Source organism: Danio aesculapii, chromosome 17 (assembly GCF_903798145.1).
Source record: "Danio aesculapii chromosome 17, fDanAes4.1, whole genome shotgun sequence".
Taxonomy (NCBI): Eukaryota; Metazoa; Chordata; class Actinopteri; order Cypriniformes; family Danionidae; genus Danio; species Danio aesculapii.
Window position 1 is genome coordinate 37,734,650 of NC_079451.1, and position 26,182 is coordinate 37,760,831.

General features: G+C 35.3%; 1 protein-coding gene across 1 annotated transcript; it reads left to right on the plus strand.

Annotated features, from left to right (window-relative positions):
* Positions 1 to 13,395: 13,395 nt before the first annotated feature.
* Positions 13,396 to 16,953, plus strand: socs4 (suppressor of cytokine signaling 4). Its single transcript, XM_056477381.1, is given in 3 exon segments — positions 13,396 to 13,606; positions 15,683 to 15,692; positions 15,694 to 16,953. Coding segments are annotated over 3 exon segments (1,263 nt in total). The 5' UTR covers positions 13,396 to 13,503; the 3' UTR covers positions 16,844 to 16,953.
* Positions 16,954 to 26,182: the final 9,229 nt, after the last annotated feature.

Here is a 26,182-nt window from a genome sequence, read left to right on the forward strand (position 1 = left end):
GTTATTATTTTTTTCCCGTATGTGTTCTGAGAAATCCCGCCCTACGTCCAATCGCTGATTGCTTTGGTTGGTGCGGTTTATAAAAGGCTCCCCTATCGTCCAATCACAGACTGGTTTCATGTATATATCTGACAAATCATCGCAAAGAATGATGAGATAAAGGGCCGGGCTTGTTTTAGCGTGTCGTCTCCTCCCTCTGTCTGCGTGCGTGGAATATGACGTGGCGCGGAGTTTAACGAGGGCGATGACATCCGTACACGTTTAGGGAAAAGGTGTTTATCCGGGTAAATAACGGGTTGATAAACTGGTTTTGTGATCTTACACCTCTTGAATTTGAAAAAAAATGTCCCTAACTTGTTTGACGAGACTGTCAGGTGTGAAATGAATGGTCTCCGGCAACAGCTATTAAAGGGAGAGTTCACCCAAAAATTTAAATCTACCCACCAAGTGGTTATACACAGTGTGCTAAGTATACATAGACGATCAAGGGGGTCAACTGTTTTGGTTAGTTTGTTTAATACATGCTTTAGTAATTTATGTATTTATTTTTAATATGCATCTAGTTTATTAATAACACGTATTTAAGTTTTCAGCGTTTTGAGGGATATTTAGTGTATTCTGACCTATTTTCTGATTTGCTATTTCAGATGTTACTGCAGGTTAAACTACAAACTACACGTCTAATTGGATTTTTTTTTTCAAGCTAAATATAGATACAAACACCTATTTTATGAGAAAACAAAGTCTTGTGAACATGCACTAGGTCTGCTGCCTTAAGACTTTTTTCTCGAATAGACTGGTTGGTGCATTTAACAATGGTCTGAGCCAATATAGCGGTGGTCAAATGTGTATTCATTCATTCATTCATTCATTTTCTTTTCGGCTTAGTCCCTTTATTCATCAGGAGTCGCCACAAGGGGAAAAGCCAACTTGTCCAGCGAATGTTGTACACAGCGGATGCCCTTCCAGCTGCAACCCGACACTGGGAAATGTATATTTATATTATCTATTATTTTATTTGTTAACATTATTGTTTAAAATACAGATCAGAGTGAAATATTTCTTAGTATTAAAGAACTAATACACCCCCCCCCCCCCCCCCCATACATCTTGTTTTGACCTCCTTCAGCGGGTATCGAGCGTTAATTTGAGGGTCAATCCCCTCCAATTCCCCTGTAATTTGCACCCTGGTTATAAACCTTTGACTTTTTCTTTCTTCCATTATACACAAAAAATGTTTTGAAGAAAGCTGAAAACCTGTAACAATCAACTTTCATAGTATGAAAAACAAATAATGGTTACAGGTTTTCAGAATTTCTTAAAACCCCTTCAGACCCCAATTATGTTTTAAGATTCTGAAAAATGTAAAAGTATGTAATCACAGTTCTTGAGGCTTCTTCAAATGAGACCAAATTAAATGAATTCACCTAAAAATGAAAATCTACTCTCCCACAAGTGGTTATAGCCTTTGAGTTTCTTACTTCAGTTATGCACAAAAGAAGATGTTTTGAAGAAAGATTAAAAACCTGTAACAATAATAAACTTTAGTTTTATATAGCGCTTTTAAAAGTAGCATCTCCAGGCACTTTACAGACATAAAATGTGCAGCAGTAAAAGATAGAAGGATGAATGCAAAAAAAATAGTTATAGATCTAAAAATCGTAAATAAAAATACTCAGGGATTCTGCATTGCAATAATCAGAGGGTAAAGAGTTCCACAGTTTAGGTGCCAATGAAGAGAATGCCTGATCTCCCATAGATTTTAGCCATAGTAGGAAAATAATGGTTACAAGTTTTCAGCATTCTTCAAAATATCTTCTTTTGTCTTTAACTGAAAGATTTGAAACAAAGTAAAGGGAGAATAAATGATTAAAATACAAAAATTTAACTTTTACCTTTAACTCAAAATGGGCAAAAAAATTGATTTAAAACTGAAAATTCTAAATTATTAAATGCCTATGAGAAGGATAACAGGGTGGCTCAGTGGTGCAGTGGGTAGCGCTATCACCTCACAGCAAGAAGGTCACTGGTTCGAGTCCCGGCTTGGCCAGTTGGCATTTCTGTGTGGAGTTTGCATGTTCTCCCCATGTTGGCATGGGTTTCCTCCGGGTGCTCCTGTTTCCCCCACAGTCCAAAGACATGCGATATAGATAAATTGAATAAACTAAATGGGCCATAGTGAATGAGAGTGTATGGATGTTTCATACAGTAGAAATGTAAAGAAATGTAAAAACTACCAAATGTTAACTAAACCATGCTAACCAACTCAACCTTGACCTCATGCCGTCTCAAGTGTGCTCATATCTCGTGTTCTATAAGGACAGGCTGTGTAAAGTGCAAACTCAGACATATTCAGCAGCAGCAGTTACTGGAATTCATCTCTCTTCCTTCTCATATTGATTTTCTCAAGTGTCTAAACAAAAAAAAAATTAATAACCTTTTCAAATGTTTTTGTGCAGCTTTCAGTGCATATCTGCAGGATGTGAGTGAATGGAAAGGACCAACAAGAAACCTGAGAAGGAAAAACACCTACCATTGATTCTTTTCATGAGCCTCCACTGTAAGCTAAGATATAATAGCAAAACAGACCACAGAGCAGTCAATCATTCTAATGATTGTCTTAAGAAGATTATTTAAGCATTTTAATACGTAGAAACCAGTAGAATGTGGTGAATGTGTGCTGCATGCTTTCATCTCCATAACAAAATACTCTAGCCATAAAGACAAAATTGCAATGGTGAGAACAGCAAATATAAATGCATCTGATGACAGGGATATTTTTTGCACAATATCTGAAATCAATCGACATGTCAACACATGAGGTAATTAAAATAACATAAAAATTTGATAATAAAATATATATATATTTTAAATTGTTCTTTTAAAGTCCCATGAAATTAAAATAAAGTTGTTTAGATGTTAGTATCAGTATTGTTAGTTTTTAGTATATCTATAAGCTAGTGTGCACAAAAACAGTGACAATTAGCATTTAGAAGATATAAAACTGATATAAACATGGAAAGCTTAAGCTTGTAGTTTTTCACTTTCACTTCAAATTGATCAATGGTTTTATTCACGTCAACTCACACTGCAGCAGGGCTATTCAATTAGTTTGTCATGGGGGCCAGTTCATGAAAAGCATCCCAAATGGGCAGCCGGAGAGATATGACTTGCAATATAAGTGATGACACAACAGCAATATAAGAGCTTATATGCTGTATTTTTGCTCCTTAAGACAGCCACGTTGGCTTTTTCTACATTAAAATGTTAATATATTGTATTTTGAAACTACATAACATCACTGCATTGTACAATGTGGCTTCAAATGTTGTTTTTCTAAGCACAACAAAATCAGTGTATTGCTCAAGTAGGCTTCTACATTCAGACACATTCATATGTTGTGTTTTAAACTGCTTAACAATTAGGGATGCAACGATTATAGATTTTGGTTGTTCAATTATATAGTCTGAAGAATAATCATGGTTTCACGGTTATCATGATTATTATGCATTTATTAAATTTAAAACACTGCTAGTTTAGAAAATCACAAGAAAACTGCTTATATTTTAAAGTGTTGTTTATTGCTGCTCAGTAACCAAATACAGCACAAAATATTAATAAAAAACAAACAAGTTGTCACAAATTTCACTCTTTGGACTTAAAAATAAATGAAAAAGTTTTTGATTTAAACCTGAGTGATAATTTTGCAATGAAAATAAATGACAGAACAATGAATAAATAAATGAAAATAAGAATAAATAAAAAATAGTATTTGTCTAATGTTAATTTAAGCTTTATATTAGCTAAGAATTTAAATTAACTGTTGTTATTATCTGCCTTTATACATGCATAATAATTTTAATAATTTGTAATAATTCGTCTAACACATCTTTTGTTTACATTGCACTGAAAGCCACGGACAACTCTCAGCACTACAGCGTAAGATAGCTTCTACTGTGTGCACCGGGAGGATGCGTGTGCCTCAGTCCGCTTACTAGCCATGGGCACACCGCTCCCAATATGTGCACGTCTCCATTGGAAATAATGAACTTGCATGCGGAAAAGACGCAATATGTGAACAACGTGTGTATTAGCCCTGGTATAAGCTCAGAACTTTAAACTAGCACACAGTTGGCATAACTTTGTTTAGTTGCAGAAGTTTTGTTCCGTGCAACAGAAACGCGGCGTTGAGAATCCTTTACGATTAAATAACCGTAATGAATTAAAGGTTAATAGTGAAATGACGGCTAATCATTTCATCCCTAATAACAACATCACTGCATTCTACAAAAGGCCTTTTCTACAAACATTTCCAAATGTTTTCTGCTGCCCTTTGCCACTCGCTTAATGTTACTTGACTCACTCTCTGCGCAGCCGCAAATTCTTCAAATTAAAATCACTAATCAGGTAAAGAAAACCAAAGCAACACATCCCTTTCCATGATCCTCTATTAATACAAAAACTATTTACAGAAGTAACTGGGCCATTAGAAAAAATCCTTAATGCTTGGCCCTGTATAAGACTAAAATTTTATTTATAATGGTCTTAAAAGGGTCTTAAATTTGAAACATGCAGAAACCCTGATTTAATCTTTGTTTACTTTAGTTAATGACAATAAACTAGATAAATTAATCACAGTTAATGACAATAAAGTTAGTTCATAACTTATAGTATATTTAATGTTTATCACTTTCGATTTGAATAATGCATTAGTAAATGACTTTGAATAATAAATTCTGTACAAATATTGTTCATTCTTTGTTTATGTTAAACACATTAACATTAACTAATGAAACCTTATTGTAAAATGTGACAATTTCCTGTTTATTTCTCCATTTTAATAATGCCCTTTGGGATTAATTTGCCAAAAACCGAGCAAAAAAAGGTTAATGATGTTTGCTTACAATATAGTACCCACGTTTAATGAAGGAACACAGGCAAAGCACTTGTGACAATAGTAATTCCATAATGCATCTCCTATTACTGCTTAAAAATGCTGCAGGCATCCTTAATAAGCTCGATAACTTGCACGAAAAGGGAAGCAAAGAGACAGCGGGTATTGAATGAACCTTGCGGGAAATAGGGAGGCTGAGAGCTACAAAAAATGCCTGCAGAAAGCTGATATACTGGTTCACATGACTAAACCATGGATCATTACATTGAGTGGAAGATACAAATCATGGAAATAGTCTGTTTGTCTTTAATGACTGTATATGAATGAATAATGAGACGACAAATGTGTACATTATTAGTTTTTATATGTATAATATCGGATTTATTAAGACGTATTGTGTGTAATGTGTGTATATTAAATAAACAATATGATATATTTTGTAATTCATGGTCAGAATTTTCTGTTTGCTTAACCACATTACCAAATGTGACTCTGGACTGCTAAATCAGTGAGAAGATTTCTGTATTATCTGAGATTTGAAATAATAAGTATCTAGTAATGTATACTTTGTGAGGACATGACAATACTGTATTGATATAGCTATTTGAACTGGTTCAATTAAAAAAATGCATTTAAGATTGTCCAAATTAAGTTCTCTGAAATGTACATTATTAATCAAAAACAGCAAATTTACTACTGTAGATATATTTAAAAGGTTTTGATATATTTACAGTAGGACATTTACAAAATGAATTCATGGAACGTCATGTTTACTTGATATTAAAAAGATTAAATTGATCATTTTGATCTATACATATGGACAACATAAGACTTTTTTTGGTCCTGGGTCACATATGAGTAAAATGCAGTCTTTAAGGGCGTATTACTAGTGAAATTAAGGAATGTTATATTTACATTTACACATTTAGCTGACACTTTATCCAAAGTACCATACAAAAGTGAAAACAAAATCAATTTGCTAAACAACACATGTACTTGAATTATACAGACTTTATCAGTTTGAACTACAGCGGATTTTCTTGACCATGCCTACATTTAAAGGGTTAGTTCACCCAAAAATAAAAATTTTGTTATTAATTACTTTCAGAATTTACGTTTTGGTGTGAACTGATCTTTTAAGTCTGAGATAATTAATCATCTACGCCTCACAAGAAAAAGGTCACTGGTTTGAGCCCTGGGTCAATTAGCATTTCTGTGTGGAGTTTGCATGTTCTCCCCGTGTTGGCGTGGGTTTCCTCTCGGTGCTCCGGTTTCCCCTACAAATCCAAAAACGTGGTATTGGTAAATTGACCGTAGTGTGTGTGTGAATGAGTGTGTATGGGTGTTTCCCAGTGATGGGTTGTAGCTGGAAGGGCATCCACTGCGTAAAACATATGCTGGATAAGTTGGCGGTTCATCCCGCTGTGGCGACCCCAGATTAATAAAGGGACTCAGCCGAATAGAAAATGAATGAATAAATAATCTACCGTAACACTAGTTTAAGCTGATCGTTCTGTTCTTGTCACGTGACTTACAGTGTGCTCATGGCATTTATTAAACTGGGTGCATCTGGAAGGCACGAGCGTGTCAGGGCGCATCTACATTAGAAATAACGAACTCTCGCAAACTCTAGAAAAGACACAGTATGTGAACAGCCCCTAAAGGGTCGGTATCATTTGCGATCTCTAGCAGTTAATCTTGCACAGCCATGGTGGATTTACCTGATCTGTTGACAAATGGGTTGCGGATCTGTTTCTTGGGAGTTCACGGGTCCTTCACTGGGCCTTTTCACCTTAGCAAAGAAACTTTATGGCGCTCAAGTGACTGAGATGTAAGCGAGAGAATACGGTCATTTTTCAAAATAAAAGATTTATCAAAATAAAAAATAGTTCAGACTCAGATAATAAATAAACCAGAAATAATGAATGATTTCTTAAGCACTCCAGTACCAGTTGATCCACGGACCAGTACCTGTCCACGGCCCTGTGGTTGAGGACAACTGTTTTAAGTAACAATGGCTGCATCCGAAACTGCCTACTACTCAATAGGTACTGCATTTGAATTTAAACGCACTACTCAGCTGTTAGAAAAGTACGTTCTGTATAGTATGAATGTAATTCGGATGTACTATATCCGCTGTTTTGTCATGGTCACGTGACATACCTACGTCAGTTGCGTTGCTTCACTCCCATTCATGAATTCTCTCAAGGGGCATCATGGGACAGTGCAGCGTGCATGGGATGCGCACTTCAGAATCTCACCGGAAATAGTAGGTTATCTAGGTATTTCTCGCTTACTGATTTTCGTACTACATACAACGCTGCTTGTATACTGATTTTAGCGTACCGTATTGTATGGAAGTATGCGGTTTCGGACCCAGCCAATGACTACGTTTACATGGACATCAGTAATTGAACTATTTGCCTTAATCTGAATAAGACAATAATATGATTAAGGTGTTTACATGAGTTGCTCTTTGAATGTTTCTTTCATGATCCTGTTTCACATGTTATAGCACATATTTCGATTAACATCATTGCGTCACCACGCTATCCATTTTTCCTCAGGAGTTTCATGTCATTTCAGGTGTTTCATTTTTAATTGCAGTTAATTTAACTGCAGTTTGGCACTTTCACTTTCATTTAGAAATATTTCATTCATGATCCTCATGACAAACAAGATATTGGATGCGAGTATGAACTGCTGAAAGAGTGTAGTTTTAAGGGAATTTGATACCACACACCATATTGGAAAAAAACCTCTGCATTTCGAGATGCAGGTGTCTAGTCCTTTACTGACTTGGTAGGTGCAGAGAATAATGCCAAACAGGCGTGTGTGTAACCTGTCGCAAAATGCGGCAAAAATCCTGCACGACAGTAATAGTTTGATTGCGTTGTTAACATGTCTGTACTGCACTTCTATAATCGGCGTACTCCACACGTTTTAATTTGATTTCTGTTTAGTTCGATTATGACTTTAATCGTATTAAATTTGAATTATTGGTGTCCATGTAAACATGCTCAATGATGCTTGTCTTCAAACAGGGTTCCATGACTCATCTCCATCTTCCATTGGTCAGTTCATAAGATAACCCCGCCTCCAGACTCAGGAGATTGGTTGAGCCAGCGCCAGCACGTTGAGTAGGTATGAATGCTTAACGAAACAGAGTAATGTTTTTTTAACAGTGCCTTAGAGACAAATAAATCCATAAATGCCTTATTTGCTTGTCTCTACAAATCAGAAAGCATTTCAGTATTTAAAAACCACCCACTTTTGGCTTTAAAATATCACAGGGCGATTTGTTTTCTTTCAAAGCCTATAACACAGACACAACCCAGAGCACCTCAGCTGTTACCCAAAGCCGCCCAGAAACTGATACAAATCAATGTGGAGAACATGAACACAAGAGCCATGGAGCCAGAGACTTCCCGCTGATTTAATTACGGACTCTCCATCACTCAAAGAGCCACCGTTCTGAAGCAACATCAGTGCATATACGCTTGAATGATGGTCATGTGATATTATCGTCCAGACACGCTGTGAACCGCTGCAGACAGTGGAATCATTAGGATTGCAGGAGTCTTTTACTGAGAGCCTTAAACTTCCTTATTATCATAAACAAGTCTTCGGGGAGGTGTTGAGACTGTACGTTGAGAAGAAAAAAAGCTCGTAAAATGAGGGCGAGGCTTGTGCGGCCTTTGTCTTACAGTTTGACAACACAATCCAATGAAAAATTCATGATGTGCATGGATGCTCTGCTGTGCATCAGATCAATAGTACAGTAATAGCTGGCATATCTGAGACCTGCTTGGCACGGCTCCCTCTCTTTGATAAAGTGTGCCATGTTAATGGGCATACTGAGTTACTGGCTTTTTTTCCCTGCATATCAGTATAGGCTACAGATTTGTGCACATATGGGATACAAGAGCTTGTTCTCCCAGTTGTCTGATCCTGTTACTTCTTCCGGCGAAACACGCTTCACTTCTGCTCTGTGCGGTCTGGTGGGAATCCAAATTTAGTCAAAGTATTTGATAGAAGCTGTAAAATTCTGGTAATTCACGAGGCTGGAAGGTTAGAGGGGAATAAATGATGCTGTTCACCATTTCACTGCAAGGTATCTCTGGAAATGATAAGCAGAAGTAAATAAATACATTGTAATTTTCAGGAATGCAAGTAATGTATGTTAATGCAGCTTTTTATTCTATTAGTTTTTCTTTTTTAGGTCAAATCAATGATGGCAGATGAGCTTGTAAGCAACTAAAGGCGTTTACATGAGAAAAGATGTACTATTATTTTTATTTTTTATGAGCTTTTTTATCATTTTAATTAATGTTTATTTCAGTTTTTAGTTTTATTTACTATTTATAATGATTAGCACTGTCTCCACACAGCAAGAAGGTCACTGGTTCGAGTCCCGGCTGAGCCAGTTGCCATTTCTATGTGGAGTTTGCATGTTCTCCCCGTGTTGGTGTGGGTTTCCTCTGTGTGCTGCGGTTTTCCCCACAGTCTGAAGACATGCATTATAGGTGAATTGGGTTAACAAAATTGTCCGTAGTGTATGAATGTGTGTGAATGACAGAATGTATGGGTGTTTCCAAATACTGGGTTGTGGCTGGAAGGGTATTAACTGTGTAAAACATATGCTGTAATAGTTGGTGATCCATTCCGCTGTGGCAACCTCTGAATGAAAATGAATGAATCAATGATTTTTTTTTTCATTTAGTTTCATTTAGTTTTCATTAATTTTCTAATATTTGATATTACTTCACCTTTATTTATTATAAAGACATAAATTAATATTTTAAATAGGTTTAGTTGATTAACAGATGCTTTATTAGTATTATTTATTCATCATTCATATGATGAATAATTCTTCAAAAACTAAGAGATTAGAAAATTGTTAATTCATTGTTAAAAATAATGTCAGAATTTTTAGCCTCGCTTTGATTTTTTTTTTTTTAATTTCTGTTTCAAATATTTCCCAAATGATGTTTAACAGAGCAAGGATATTTTCACAGTATGTCTGATAATATTTTTTCTTCTGCAGAAAGTCTTATTTGCTTTATTTCGGCTAGAATAAAAGCAGTTTTTAATTAAAAAAAAACCTTTTAAGGTCAAAATTATTAGCCCCTTTAAGCTATATTTTTTTCAATAGTCTTCAGAACAAACCACCGTGATAAAATAACTTGCCTAATTACCCTAACCTGCCTTGTTAACCTAATTAACCCAGTTAAGCCTTTAAATGTCACTTTAAGCTGTATAGAAGTGTCTTGAAAAATATCTACGAAAATATGTACTCATGCCAAAGATAAAATAATTTTTAAAACTATTATGTTTAGAAATGTGTTGAAAATCTCTCCGTTAAACAGAAATTGGGGGAAAAAATAAACGGGGGCTAATAATTCTGACTTCAACTGTATATATATGTATATATATATATATATATATATATATATATATATATATATATATATATATATATATATATATATATATATATATATATATATATATATATATATATATATGAGCAATATTATACTCGTAGCAGTGCGATATGGCTGTATATCAAAACTGGTGGAAGTGATGATATACAGCATATCACACTGCTACGAGTGTGATATTACATTTATACAACAATTCAACGGCATAATCATGTATTTAAAAAAGAAAATCAAACACGGAGAGTCTTAAAACTCTTTTTGTACGAGGAGCTACTTTTTCTGCCATTCATTCACATCTGCAGCTGACATCAGAACAGCAGAAGCTGTTGCCACTTCACAAACGTCATTTTAGAGCTAGTATTTGAATGATTCTCCAGCATAATATCTAAAGTGATGACAAAACAGGTGATGAAATGCTATCAGTCTACAGAGACTTCCCAGTATTTCTTTTTTGCAATTGGAATATCACTATAATTATCCCCCAAAAAGCCAAAGCACTACCAGATTACTAATTGTGTTTGTGATGGGGAAAAACGCTAAACACATGTGGGCATTTCTTGTTTCTTTCTGTTTACTGAACTAGTCTGCAGTAACAAAAACAGCAGACTTATTAGAAACAAACAGATGGCCAACCATAAAGTAACTTAGGGTTATACAACAAGTTTCCAACACAAAACACATGCATTCCTGATATGAGTCCCATCTCACACTCAACACACTACAATTATATGGTATAAATAAATACAGCACTGCGACACACAAGAGAGATCGACTCAGAAAGTCACTTACCAGTTTAATAATGACAATGTCAACAATCTTTGCTCTGCTCAGACAAGCTAACGGCTGCTGATGCACTGTCTCTCAGAAATTATAAATATTTTAAAATAGGCACTATCCTGATAAATAAACTGCATTGTTGCAATCTAAACAACTACATTCTCACTTTAAAAAGCCTCAAAAGTACATTATGTTGTCCAACTACAGCAATATTTGTCAAATTGTAGTGTCCTCTGTTTGTTGCTGTATGTGGGCGGAGTAATACACAAGGGTGAAGAGGCTGTAAGTGTTCTGTTATTTGCAGAATATTGCACGACTGTCAGCCAATCAGATTCGAGAACCAGACAGAACTATTGTGTGTGTATGTATATATATATATATATATATATATATATATATATATATATATATATATATATATATATATATATATATATATATATATATATATATATATATATATATATATATGTGTGTGTATATGTATATATGTATATGTGTATATGTGTATATGTATATGTATATATGTATATATATGTATATGTATACATGTATATATATGTATATATATATATATGTATATATGTATATATGTATATGTATATATGTGTGTATATATATATATATATATATATATATATATATATATATATATATATATATATATATATGTGTGTGTATATATATGTATATATGTATGTATATATGCATGTATGTATGTATGTATGTATGTGTGTATATATGTATGTATGTATGTGTATATGTATATATATATATATGTGTGTGTGTGTGTGTGTATATATGTATATATGTATATATAAATATGTTCATTTTTTTTTTGTATAACAAGGAATAAAATATTAGAAAAGACAGGACTAAATGCATGTAAGCCATGAGATGAGTTGAGTGGAACAACTGAATCATTTGTGCCTCTACACATTGATCTGATCAACCACTTTTAACAGATCACAGGAGAATTCCTCACTCAGTCTGTTGGATCTCATCCTGCTACACACACACACACACACACACACACACACACACACGCAAGACAGAGAGAGAGAGATTACAGTCAAAATGAATGGGAAAAAATGCTCAATCTTCTGCTGAATAATTCATTACAATACGTTAGAGTCTTTGTAATATTAAATAAATGAGCGTAAAATATTTTAATATTTGAGAATGACATCACCTAATGATTTCGCAGCCGTAATGAATTATTGAATTTATTTTGTGATCCATTTAGCAGTCTGGAACTGATGTTACTCTTGATATTTGATGCTTTCTGGGTGCCTGCCAGGAACGGACCCCTGACCACCGTCTGAAATGGGTGTCAAAAATGGCTTTTGTGCTGGGGAAAATGTTTGCCGGATGTTCCTAAATTAAAGCAGGGCACATATCAATCAATAAATCAATGCAGTAGAGCTCTCAGTGTCTGTTAGGAGATTTCCCATTTCCTTCCTAACAAGGTTGCCCTCGTAAATAGATGTCCATTATTATTGACTAATTACATTTAGCTCATTGATTCATTGATGGTCAGTCAAAGTTCAGGGTAAGAGCTAATAAGGTTTTAATGCTCTTGGCTTAATTTGAGGTAAACCCATTTTTTGTGCAAGTAAAACAGTGTATAGTAATATATTATGTATCCACCTTTGAACCCCACGATGCCTTGTGTCAATTATGGGTGAAACTTCTGTCAAGCTCAGTTCCAGTTCATCCATCCATCATTAAAAGGAAACTATATATAATAAATTAACTACATTTAACAAACTAATTTCAACAGATCTTGAATGAACCCAAAAAGGAGTATTGGCAGCAATATTACAGACGTGTTGAATCAGAGAAAATAATCTGGAGGAATCAAACTCAAAAGAGCTTTGGCCACAGATTTGCTTACGATGCTAACATCACATTAAAATACCAATCATACATTATTTTTATGATGGATAAAAATAAAGCACACTAAGCTTTATTCACTGCAAATATAGATTATTTGTAGTACAACCTTATTATTTAGCATAAATTTTTTTTTTTCCCTCAACCGCAAGTGCAACCCATAATTTGAATGTTGTCTCGTTGTTCTGATACTGAAAAAGCTGGATTGTATGTATATTTTATATATATATATATATATATATATATATATATATATATATATATATATATATATATATATATATATATATATATATATATATATGATGTCCTAAGATATTGTTTTGCATCCTTCACTCATTTAAAATTCTCAATGTCGTTTCTCCAGGACAGTGTATTCATCTTAGGATATGATAGGTTAACTGTCCATTGACAGAAGTAGCCCTTCCGTCCAGTGAAGGGCAAGTATTCCTCAGAGGACTGATACTTGAGAGGTTTTAAATAGGAGGAGGGATGTGCTTCCTCTCTTCAGTTGACGCTAAGCTCTCGCTGCACAAACTTCAGGCATGGAAACATTCACCACTCCTCTGTAAGCACATCGCATTTCTTTCTGAAGGTAGGACACATTTGGGTTTCTTTCAGAGTAATGAATTTTTGTTGTTTGTATATATATATATATGTGTGTGTGTGTGTGTGTGTGTGTGTGTGTGTGTGTGTGTATGTATGTATATATGTAAAATAATAGATATCCATAATACAGATAATCTGTAGGCCTTATTAATCATATTTCTTTGCATGAATGAAAATATTGTAATTGCATTGCAAGTCTTAAGTTTTAATACATTTTAATTGGTTGATTGTATGAAATATTGTAATTATTTTATGCAATTGAATTAGTGTATATGTGTATGTGCATGTGTGTGAGTTTATTGCCATGTCAGCTACTCTGGCTATGTCATATGGCAAAAAACAAAATCAAGTTTACCACATTTTATTAATGTCACTTTTCTATAATTATAAAAATATTCTAACAATTAAAATCATCAACAGCAATAAATAATACACAAGATGAAATAAGGCATTTCACAAGAATATATTTAACAGTTTGGTTTCTGTCACAATATTGACATTTTGGGGGTTCTTCTCCTTTGAGTTAAAACAAAAGTTGGATTGCTTGCTTGTGTATTTTAATAGCTATATATTATTAGCTGTAATACATTTATCCTAAATTTATTTATTGGTTACATTTCTATACCATGTATGTCCAAATAGATGCAAATTTTAATGAAGATGTTATAAGATATAATAAGAAGATGTTATAATATATTTACAGTTTAAGTCAGAATTATTAAACCCCCCTGTTTATTTTATTATTTATAACATATTTTTTCATCACATTTCTAAACATAATAGTTTTAATAACTCATTTCTAATAACTGATTTATTTTATCTTCGGCATGATGACAGTAAATAATATTTTAATAAATATTTTTCAAGACACTTTTATACTAGGTTACTAGGTTCTACCACTATATACTAGGTTCTATAACTAGGTTAATCAGGTTAACTAGGCAGGTTAGGGTAATTAGGCAAGTTATTGTATAATGATTTAGGTTTGTATAATGATTTAGGACTTAGGTTTGTTCTGTAGACTATGGAAAAAATATATAGCTTGAAGGAGCTAATAATTTTGACCTTAAAAAAACTGCTTATATTATTATTAAATTAAAGAAATAAGACTTTTTCTAAAAGAAAAAACATAATCAGACATACTTTGAAAATTTCCTTGCTCTGTTAAACATCATTTGGGAAATATTTAATAAAAATAATAATAATTCAAAGGGGTTTAATAATTCTGATTTCAACTGTAGCTGTGCCTTTACTGGATGAATAATGTGCTATGTCTGACAGAATGCACTATTGTGTCTTTCTTTTCTTTTTCATTTCTTTAAAGCCTTTTTTGTTTTTGTTTCGTTTATTCTTGTTTATGTGAAGCACTTTGAATTACCATTGTGTATGAAATGTGCCATATGAATAATCTTGCCTTGCCTATTATATATATATATATATATATATATATATATATATATATATATATATATATATATATATATATATATATATATATATATATATATATATATATATATAGTTAAAGAACTGTATTTTTGGTGAAACTCAGATCTTTCTCATTTTTATATGAAATTATTAAATATACTAAAATATATGCAGTTTTAATAGATTTAAAAAGAAGTACTGTTATCTAATAAACATTATTTATTGTTAAACCTCTATCTTTCTAATTTGTTATGTGGATTAATTAAATTTACATATGAACAGAATATCTTCATACTTAATAAGTCACCACAAAATAGGTTGATTTTGTAGTCAGATAAAATAATCTGTACATAACCTTCCTGTGCATTAATTAATTCTCCAGTATTATGTGCCTTAATGAATCACTTTTTGTTATGAAAACCATGAATGATTTCCCAGTGTTGGTTTGTGGCTGGAAGGGTTTGCGCTGTGTAAAACATGTGCTGCAAGTTGGCGGTTCATTCCGCTGTGGCGACCCCTGATTAATAATGGGACTTAGCCGAAAAGAAAATGAATGAATGAACCTTGTACTAGTAGCATTATTTCTGACATTTTTTTCACCACCAATCTTACTGTATTTCTAAATTCTCTGCAGCACTTTTTGGCTGAGGCAATGTCTGAGAGGAAGACCAAAAACTCTGACACACGTCCCAAGAACCTGCGGAGCTGGAGTGCAGACAGTTACATCCGCAGTATTAAAAAGCGCTCACGTGGGTCACGCCACGAGACAGCGCCCAGAGGAGAAGAAGGAGATGGAGCGGACGAACAGACCGCTCGATCTGCCTCCTGTCCCCGCAGACGTCGAGAGCGAATGTGCAGCTGCACGATCCCTGGAGAAACCGACTCTGACTCTCCCTGCAGGAAAGCCCTGTCCCGTCGCTCTCTGAGACAGAAGTTTCAGGATGCCGTCGGCCAGTGTCTCCCTCTCCGCAATCACCACCACCACCATCACCACCCGTCCGGCTCCTCGCGCCCGTTCTCCGTCCTCCTCTGGTCCAAACGGAAGATCCACGTCTCCGAGCTCATGGAGGACAAATGCCCATTCTCTCCGAAATCTGAACTAGCTCAATGCTGGCATCTGATCAAAAAGCATGGCACCAACACCAAACCTTCTCTAAGCATCGAAACCGAATCCAAAGGGCCCTTATTATCCTCCAGACCTCCAACACTCCTTTCCTGGGAGCAAATCGGCTCCACTGGGGCTTCCAGTCTGGATGATTGGGATCCTTCTTTTGCGCTTGGAGACTCCCAGTGCTGCGCTCATACTGACTACATCCTGGTCCCGGATCTGCTACAGATCAACAACAGCCCTTGTTATTGGGGCGTCCTGGATCGTTTTGAGGCTGAGCAGCTTTTGGAAGGGCAGCCGGAGGGAACTTTTCTGCTCAGAGACTCTGCCCAGGATGAATACCTGTTCTCGGTTAGCTTCAGACGCTATAGCCGCTCCCTTCATGCTCGGATAGAGCAAAACGGGAAGCGATTTAGCTTTGACGGTCGTGACCCTTGTATGTACAGGGACTCCAGTGTCACGGGCCTGTTGAAGCATTATAGTGACCCGTCCACATGCCTGTTTTTCGAGCCTCTCCTCTCTCGTCCTCTACCTAGAAACTTTCCATTCTCTCTGCAGCACTTGTGCAGAGCGGTTATCTGTAGCTGCACTACATATCAGGGCATTGAAGCGCTACCTTTACCCTACACTTTGAGACACTTCCTTAGGCAATACCACTATAGATGCAATGGAGCATGTGCTGTTTGAGGATTGGTGAAAAGGGATGAAACGTGCTGCTTGATTTGCTGTCTACACCTCAAAGTGAGATGCATTGTTGTTGGACTAATCACAAATGGATGACACTAAAGGGATAGTTCAACCAAAACATTTAAATGTACTCACTATTTACTCTCAAGTGGTTCCAAACCGCTATGATTTTCTTTCTTCTGTTGAACACAAAAGAAAATATTTTTTAAAAAGCTGAAAACTACTGACTTCCATAAATAAAAACAAATACTATGAAGGTCAAAGGTTACAGGCTTTCAGCTTCCTTCAATTTTTCTTCCTAATTTAGGATTTAACTGAAGAAAAAAAAACTCATAAAGAATGAATACATTTTAATTTTGGGGTGAATTATCCCTAAACACAGGTATAAATAGGGTCTTAAATGTTTTGAGCCTGTCCACTTTTGACCACTTTCAGAGATAGATGAAAATCATTCTTTTGCAATGGATGTGATGAATTCAGCCAGCAAATAAAGGAAAGGCTAAATGATTTTATTTATATAGCACATTTCATTTAAAGTGGTAATTCTAAGTGCTTTACCTAAACAGGAATAAAAGAAACAAGTGTACGAAAATAAAAGCAAAGAATAAAAACAGATTAAAATGTGTCAAACAGGTATTAAAAGAATGAAAAAGAAAAGAAAGACATAATAGTGCGATCAATCAGATGTAACACAGAGCTCATTCAGTAAAGGCACAGCTAAACAGATGTGTTTTCAGTCTTGATTTGAATGTGCCTAATGTTGGAGCACATCTGATCATTTCTGGAAGCTGATTCCAGCAGCGAGGGGTGTAACAGCTGAAGGCCGATTCATCCTGCTTTGACTGAACTCTTGGAATTTCTAATTTAGATTCTAATGATCTGAGTGATCTGATTGTATTCAGTGAGCATATCTGTAATGTATTGAGGTCCTAGGCCATTTAATGATTTGAAACCAAGTAATAATACTTTAAAATCTATTCTGAATGTAACTGGGAGCCAGTGTAATGACCTGAGGACAGGTGATGACATACAATACAGATGTATGATGTATTGACAATACATCTACTGGCCTAATCTGAAAACTTTATAGGACATGTTAAAAAAGCACAGACCAGAAAACATTTAAAGCCACAATATGTAAGATTTTTACCACTAGTGCAGTGTTAGATATTTTGCTGACTTATGTACTTATTGGGATACTCTGATCAGGATTTTTACAGTGTACCGATTTCTTGTCATGGTGATTGGCAGATACCGAGTACTGATTCCGATGCTTCAATCTTTATGTAACTTTGTCATTGCGTAAAGCACATTTTCCTTCTAAGTATAATATTTAAGTGGAGATCTTACCTTATCTAAGATAATAAACTAAGGATGCTGCATATAATCCTATACATTATTATTACTGCATATAATCTTAAACATGTAGATAATGTGTAGGAGAATCGCAGACCTTCCAGGAAAAATGGTCATACAGTTGGACACAAAATGGGGCTGATTGCTTCGCTCATGTCACAGCAGCTCAAAACACTAGATACAATTGTTGCAACAAAGAGATCATCACACGTGCTAGTCACGCCAATAAACCGTATAAACAGAGGTCGCACCACATGTGCATTTTAGCTGCTGTGACATGTGCGCAGCGATTGCTTGCGTCCCCACGCATCATTTAACTGTAGTGCTGCTGTCTATATATTACAGGTGCGCACATGCATCTTTCTCTGCTTGTAAACTCATATACAAACACTTGCAATTGGTTCATAAGATTGGCCAGATTGGCGAGTACAGATCAAGTCATTAAATGTGATTATCGGCCAGTACCAATTTACGACTGACCGATCGGAGCATCCTTAGTACTTACATTATACCAAATGTTTTAAAGAAAGTTCAAATTCAGAGAAATAAGCTATTTTATCTAGTGACTCAGATTGTGTCCTGCGTTGTTGTGCCAGTGATGTCACATACACATGTCTGGTTTTGGTTTTATAGAAAATTTATTGTGTTGTGTGTTTTATTCGACTAAATAGAGCAGCGTTATAACAGAAATCATTCATTCGTTTTCCCACAGGTTAATCCCTTAATCCGGGTATTATCAGAGCGGAATGAACCGCCAACTATTCTGGCATATGTTTTAAGCAGCGGATGCCCTTCCAGCCACAACTCATTACTGGGAAACACTCATACACTCCCATTCACACACACTCATACACTACAGCCAATTTAGTCCATCCAATTGATCACAGTCTTTGGACTGTGGGAAAAACCATAGCACCCAGAAGACACCCACGCGAACACGGGGAGAACATGCAAACTCCACACAGAAATGCCAACTGTCCCATCCGCGACTCGAGCCAGCGACCTTCTTGCTGTAAGGCAACAGTGCTAACCACTGAGCCACCGTGCCGCCCTATAACAAAACTCTAAAATATTCTAATACACTAAAACATGCATTATGATAAAACAGTGCAGTTTCTTCTCCACGTGATTACGAGCTGAAGAACAGCAAGCGGTGGATTGTGGCATAATAAAAGCTCTGCTGCGTTGGTGCAGAGTCACTTTAGTGTCTCATCAGCAATTTGATTCATTGTCTCATTTTGCTTTAACGGCTTTCAGCTTTTCTCTGCTTCATGCTACCATGATAATAAGTGTTGAATACTTTAGCTCATCAATGAACAGGATTTCTGCATAGGATGTAATGAAAACCACATCTCCCACGATGCACACTCAGTCATGGCATCATCAAAATGTCCTCTGTTCGTTGTGAATATGCACCTTCTAATTGAGAAAATTACATATTGTGCCTTTAAACCTGACTGTCTGAAATCTGATTTGAAGCTGAAAAAAGCACAATGGTCTACTACTAGTCTTGTTTTGCCACAATTTTCATATACAAGTTTATTTCACAATATTAAGGTTAAAAGTTATGGAAAAAACAAAGCAAAACATACTTCTGCTCTTAAACCCTCAAAGAAACTATGAAAGTGGACAAAGGAGACAGATTAAAGCATCAGGTATAAAAGGGTATGTGTCATTATCTACTTGTGCGATCCACTCAACCAAAATGCATCTAAATACCTGGTGTAAACAGGGTCTGAATGTATTAAAATTCAACATGGTGGACATAAATTTTTGGTTTTAATGTAATCATGTGTAAACTAAAGACATGCAGGCCATTGTTTCACATTCCTCATTGATATTTTTTTCTTATGGATTCATGCTGGCCTATATCAACATTATTAAAATTTACTGCCATTTTCTCACCATCAACTAGTTGTCAGCCTTAATGAGATTGTTTTTTCAGCATTTATTTTGAAAACCGCTAATCATTGACAACAAGCGTAGCAGGGAAAGTAAAAGGTGACAGAATTTACATTTGTCTGTGAACTAACCCTTTATTATAATTTGTTTACCTTTGTATGCAATATAAAGTTACCCTGGATAGCTTATGCATGATAAAATCGGAAATTAATGGATTGTGCGGGAGATCTTTTCTACAGGTTTTCAAAAGAGGGAAACATCAAGGCGTTGATTACAGCAGTCCAAAAAATAATGACAAAATGTATGCAATCCCTCAGCCGTTGCATTTCAAACATTCTCTTAGAATGTTCAGTTTTTTTGTAACTTGTGATTAAACACAAAGTATAGTGTTATGAATGTCTTTTCTAAAAAATAAGATATGAAAAAACCTGAAACACGTCTTTTTATTCAAAAAGTATCTTACTGCACAACCGGAGAGGCTGAAACATTTCTTATTGTTCTTGATTCGTCCTGCAGAGGGTGGCTGGGTTTAGGGTTTGTCGTGGTTTCCGGCTTTTCCATTAATTAATCAAACTTAGTCTGGATGTTATATATATCATAAGAATTGGAATACTTTCCAAAAAAGCAGAGACGTCCATAAGCAAACCCATCTGTAGTCTCTCCCCAGGACAATCTAAAGTCCCTCAAATTTGCTATACCCTTTATCCTTGCTTTCTCTCACCTTTGTGTTTTCACAGCTCCTAGTTCAACAGGCCTCTCCCAGCTCCTACTCCTATATGACCCCAATTTAAAGCCCCCTTTTCTTTTTTGCCCTTATAATGTGTAGATCTAATGTATTCATCACTGTTTTACCATGCACATATAGTTAAAAATTTGTCAATCATGATTAGTGTTTGTTTTCAAACATCTAAACTGGACCCTTATCTACCATACAGTGTGTGTCTTTTCATACATACACAATTCACAGTTTCAACATGTTGTATAGATTTTGCTTATCTGGCTGTGGTTCTGAATTGTATCCCCAAGTCCTCTCTCGTGCTCTTTTATGACCCCTTTGCTAAACCTGTTTCAAAGACATTTAATGGCAGATTAATGGCCCTCCACTCACCCTTTAAATGTGTCTTTATATAGCTTTAGAAAATAAAAATCTTCTTCATGTTAAGGCAATATAATATCTGGTCCTAGTCTAGAAATTCAGCCTCTCCAGTTATGCAGGAACACACTTGCGAAATGGTGTCATCTGGTGAGTTTTTATTGTAGTACTTATCAGTTTCCACTAGATGGCAGACTTGTAAAGCTTACTTGACTGTAGATCATACAGATCTTCATTCCTTCATTTTCTTTTAGCCTTAGTCACTTTATTAATCTGGGGTCCGCCACAACGGAATGAACCACCAATTTAACCAGCACATGTTTTACGCAGCGGATGCCCTTCCAACCGCAATCCATCTCTGGGAAACATCCATACACAATTTAGCCTACCCAATTCACCTGTACTGCATGTCTTTGGACTGTGGGGGAAACTGGAGCACCCAAGAAACCCCACGCGACCGCAGGGAGAACATGCGAACACCAACTGACCTAGCTGAGGCTCGAACCAGCGACCTTCTTGCTGTGAGGCGACTGCACTACCAGATCTACTAGATCTTGTATTTTATAATTTTATAATAAACAGTGCCTAACCCAGTGCCTGTTTGAATTATAAGCCACATCAGTTTATTATTTGACAGATATCTAGTATACAGTCTCGAAGCCATTCGTCCATATGTTGAACAGTTTTTCAAATAAAACAAGCAATAGCATCAAGAAGTAACATGAGACTGGTTTGTTTTGCTGAACTACAGCAAATCTGCAAATCTTTTGATTGAGTTTCATTATAAAACCTTTGTGATGACAACCTGGGTGTTGGGTCTGCGTGTAAAGTTTAAAGACAATCTGGGTGTTGATGTAGTGATTTAAGTACTTTTGGAAAGAGCTCAGTAATGTTCTAAGTTCATACATATTGTGAAATCTTTTACAACTTTGGTTTTGTTAAGGGCCTTGTGTGTATTTATGAGCGTTCATCTAATTTTTAATCGACCAACACTAAAGCCATAACTATTGATCTGCCATACCCATTGATGTTAAGTTATGTTCCTGACATAATAAAGTTTGCTTTATGAATTTAAAACAAGCATCTTCATGGCTCATACCTTTGAAATATCAGTTTTAAAATCTATATATAGACCAAAGATGCCCAAAGTAGGGCCCGTGGCACGGTAACCTTTGATTTGGCCCAATGCATTATCTCAAAAGAGCGGGAGAATGGTGATGATGTGGTTGGGGCGAATGCCTTTGACAGAGATCGTTAATTAGCCTGTTTCGATTTGAACGTTTTTCTTCTTCTTCTTTTTTTATTGCTGAGCTACAAAAAAGTTTACTGAAATTAAATGTTTCAATTCAATGTTGGCAAATGAATCAGTCTTTTAAAATGTAAAAAATGTCACATGACGAAAAGCAATGCCCAAGGCATCAGCGAACAAATGAAGCCAAAGGCAGGAGCAGGTCGACTATTTTCAGCATTGAACTTCATTGTGCTATAAATGATTGTTTATGTTTTACTGTAATAATAAGTTCATTATAAAATGCAAAAAAAATTATACTGCATTAATTAATATGATTTAAAGCAACGTTTTTCATGTTATTTTTAAACATTAGCAAATAAATTACTAAATTACTTATGGCAAATTTAATGTTATACGATGTGATATATTCGGTTTGGTATAAATTCATCCCACATCTCTCAATCAAGTTTGGTGTTTGGCCCTTCTTATGATCTAGACAAAATCACAAATATGGCACTCAAAGGAAGTAATAGGTATTGATTTCCTTTTGTTTTAACTAAGCTATAACAACTTTCCACAGAAACATTTCTGTATTTTTTAGGTTTTTGATTAAGACAATTGTGGCCACTGCCAGCACAGTTAAACTTAGGACAGTTTAGTTTTTAATTGAGGTAAAGGTGATTTGCACATTCATACTTTCACCTTCTTAATATAATTTCAGAAAGGTATTCTTTGCAACTTCTAAATAGGGAAATCATATTAGCAGCTAATGACTATCAACATTGTTGGTCATTTAAATAGTGCTAAGCCCACATAGCAAAATATCTCTGGCCCAGCTTTGGACCACTCAATCATCTTTTGCTTGGCCCACATGCCGCAGTGAATTACGGTACATGACTGGACCAAATCTGGCTTCCAGACAAGGGCCAAACATGGACCATATCTGGGCCAAGTCTAAGCCAAGTTATAGTCTAAGCCAATAACCAATGACTGAGCCTGAACTGGGCCATAGATGTTGGTGTGTCACGACTGCAATGATATTGATAAACCCATGAATCACTGCACTTTAGGCGTGCTATGGGGTGCTTTTTCTCTAAGTGACCTGATTGGTAGACTTCTTTTTCCTTTCTTTGAAAATAATAAAAATGTTTTTTAAATGTGGGTCAAGACAGACCAAACTTACATGGCCCACATATCAATTAATAACATCTGGGCCTAATACTACATTTTACATGTGACCCAAGTTTTGTGTGCCGCCCTAAATACGGTGCAACCTCTGCCAAATTAGGGCCATGTTTAGCCCATATGCTGTACGCTAGTGCCGGATGAATTCCTGCTGTACCAGATTATTGCCAAATCTGGCCCAGAATTCTTTGCTACCTGGGATGTTGTTTGGACGTCATACTTGCATGTGATTTCAGACCGAATATTCAAAGTAGCTACAAAATGTAAATGAACTTTATATTAAATGAGCGAATATGAAACCAACTTTACCTCAATTAGTTTTTAAGCATCTTAACAATCCTTATAGAGACATTTCAATGTGGTCATGTCATTGGCCCATGAACATTTCCTGCTCGTTGTCGAACTATTTCATAACTGTAATGAGGCAATTCAATCATAACTTAATCTTAAAACAGCTATCATAACTTTATTGATCAATATTTGGCTCATTTTGGATTCTCGGAAGTAATAAAAATTAAAAATGTAAAACAGGAAATACATTGGGGTCATTCTATTTGTTTACATCCCTCAAAATGGTCTATAGAGACATTTGGAATGGAAATATAAGATGGAGAAAGGACATGTGGCCATTACTCTTACCAACAATTATTATAATATGGCATTGCCTTTCAGTCTACAGAGCAACTTCCTGGGCTACATATCAGATTATTTAACAATAAAACAATTCTCCACAGCCCCAGGCTGTATTACATTATTGATGTTCATGGTTTATGTCTGTCTCATGCTACACTCGAAAAAATATTTTTGGCTGCTTGTTCAAACTACTTATTTAAAATGAGCTGAATCAACACAATCTTGAGTTTTCTGGGGGACAACTGAATTGTTTTATGATCAATTCAATTATATTTGTAAAAACAATTAGGTTTACGTAATCTGAGTTGCGACAACATGAAGGAATCGTGAAGAAACCAGCATTTTTTACAGTGTAGAGTTTTACTGCAGCACATAAGTTCGTTTATGTGTTAAAATGATAACGTATTTTAACATGCATCTCAAGGGTTTTTTAATTAAAACTAAGTGTTAGAAAATAATTGATTGATTCATTTATAAAGATATATATGTTGTTTTATTAACTTTTTGTAATTGTCAAACTTGTACATTAACAGGAAAATATGACAATATCTCTTATTTGTAAATGTCACATACAGAGGAAAAAATAATATCATTAACAGGGAAATAAACCAAAAAAAATTTGGGTTTGCATGATTGGGTTTACATGAATCAAAGCTATTACATAATAGAGAAAAAATCCCATCGACAAGGGTTTATGTTTCCTTAAAAAGAATTTGGGGCTTGGTCCTGTTGTGGAAGAATTTACTTCCTGGTGTGATAGATTTTCTCTCCAGTTGAATGGACATGGTGATAGATTACAGGAAGGCTTCTCCTACCCTCAACATAACAAGTATTAAAGGCTTGGACATTAAATTGTTGACACATAAATATCTAGGGGTCATTATTGACAATATGTTGACATTTCAACCTAACACCCAGGCTTTCTATAAAAAAGTTGAACAAAGATTGTTTCGGGTTTGTATCTCCATGATGACACTGTTTTATAAACAATTTATTGAATCTGTTTTGTCTTTCTGTATTGTAGCTTGGTACGGTAATCTGAGCGTGTCAAATAAGAACAGTTTGACTAACCTGGTGAAGGTGGAAGGCAAGATCATCGGTTTTAACCAAACTGGTCCAATGATAATTTACCATGATTATGTTTTAAAGAGAGCTCAGGGTATCCTATGCACCCCGGATCACCTCTGTGTTTCAGCTGCTGCCATCAGGAAATCATTTTAGAGTTTCTATTTGCAGGACACATAGAATTAGAAATTCTTTTATAATGGTGGCCATTAGGTCATTAAAGTCCAGTGGGGAGGGAGATGCACCTACAAAATGATGTATTGCATGTTGTGTTGTGATATCTTGTTAATGTGTACATGGATCTTTGCTTGTGTTACAGCACTTGCTGCAATTTTTGTTTCCCTTAACAGTTTAATAAAGTTGAGTCTGAAACTAGCTTTATTAAACAGAAGATAACTTTTGACTTGCTTTTATTATTATATTCCTTAAACGGGACTGGAAAGTTATGGAGATTCATAAATTGTTCATAACTTAAAATATTGCCAACATCATTTAACACAGATAACATACAAATCAAATTATTATTAAACCATCTAAAAGGGATTTATTTCTTATAGTTATGTCAGAATTGCTCCAAAGTAACTTTTTTTGTCGGGAACAAAACAAATTTTCCTCGAGAAAAACATTGTTTGTGGAAAATAGATAATGAAATAGGTAACTTGCCTGGTAGGAAATTACATTTCAGCAAGAAATTTAGACCACCTAGACTATTAAATATATGATAATGGATGAAGTTTTATTTACTTGAATGTAGAAGTTATCTATCTGAAACGTCACGATACGTCAGGCTCGGGGTGGGCTTGATCCTCAGCGACAGCCAATGAGGTTTAAGAAGTTTTGTCTGGCCGTCCCCACTTTTAAACGTCACTGTCGT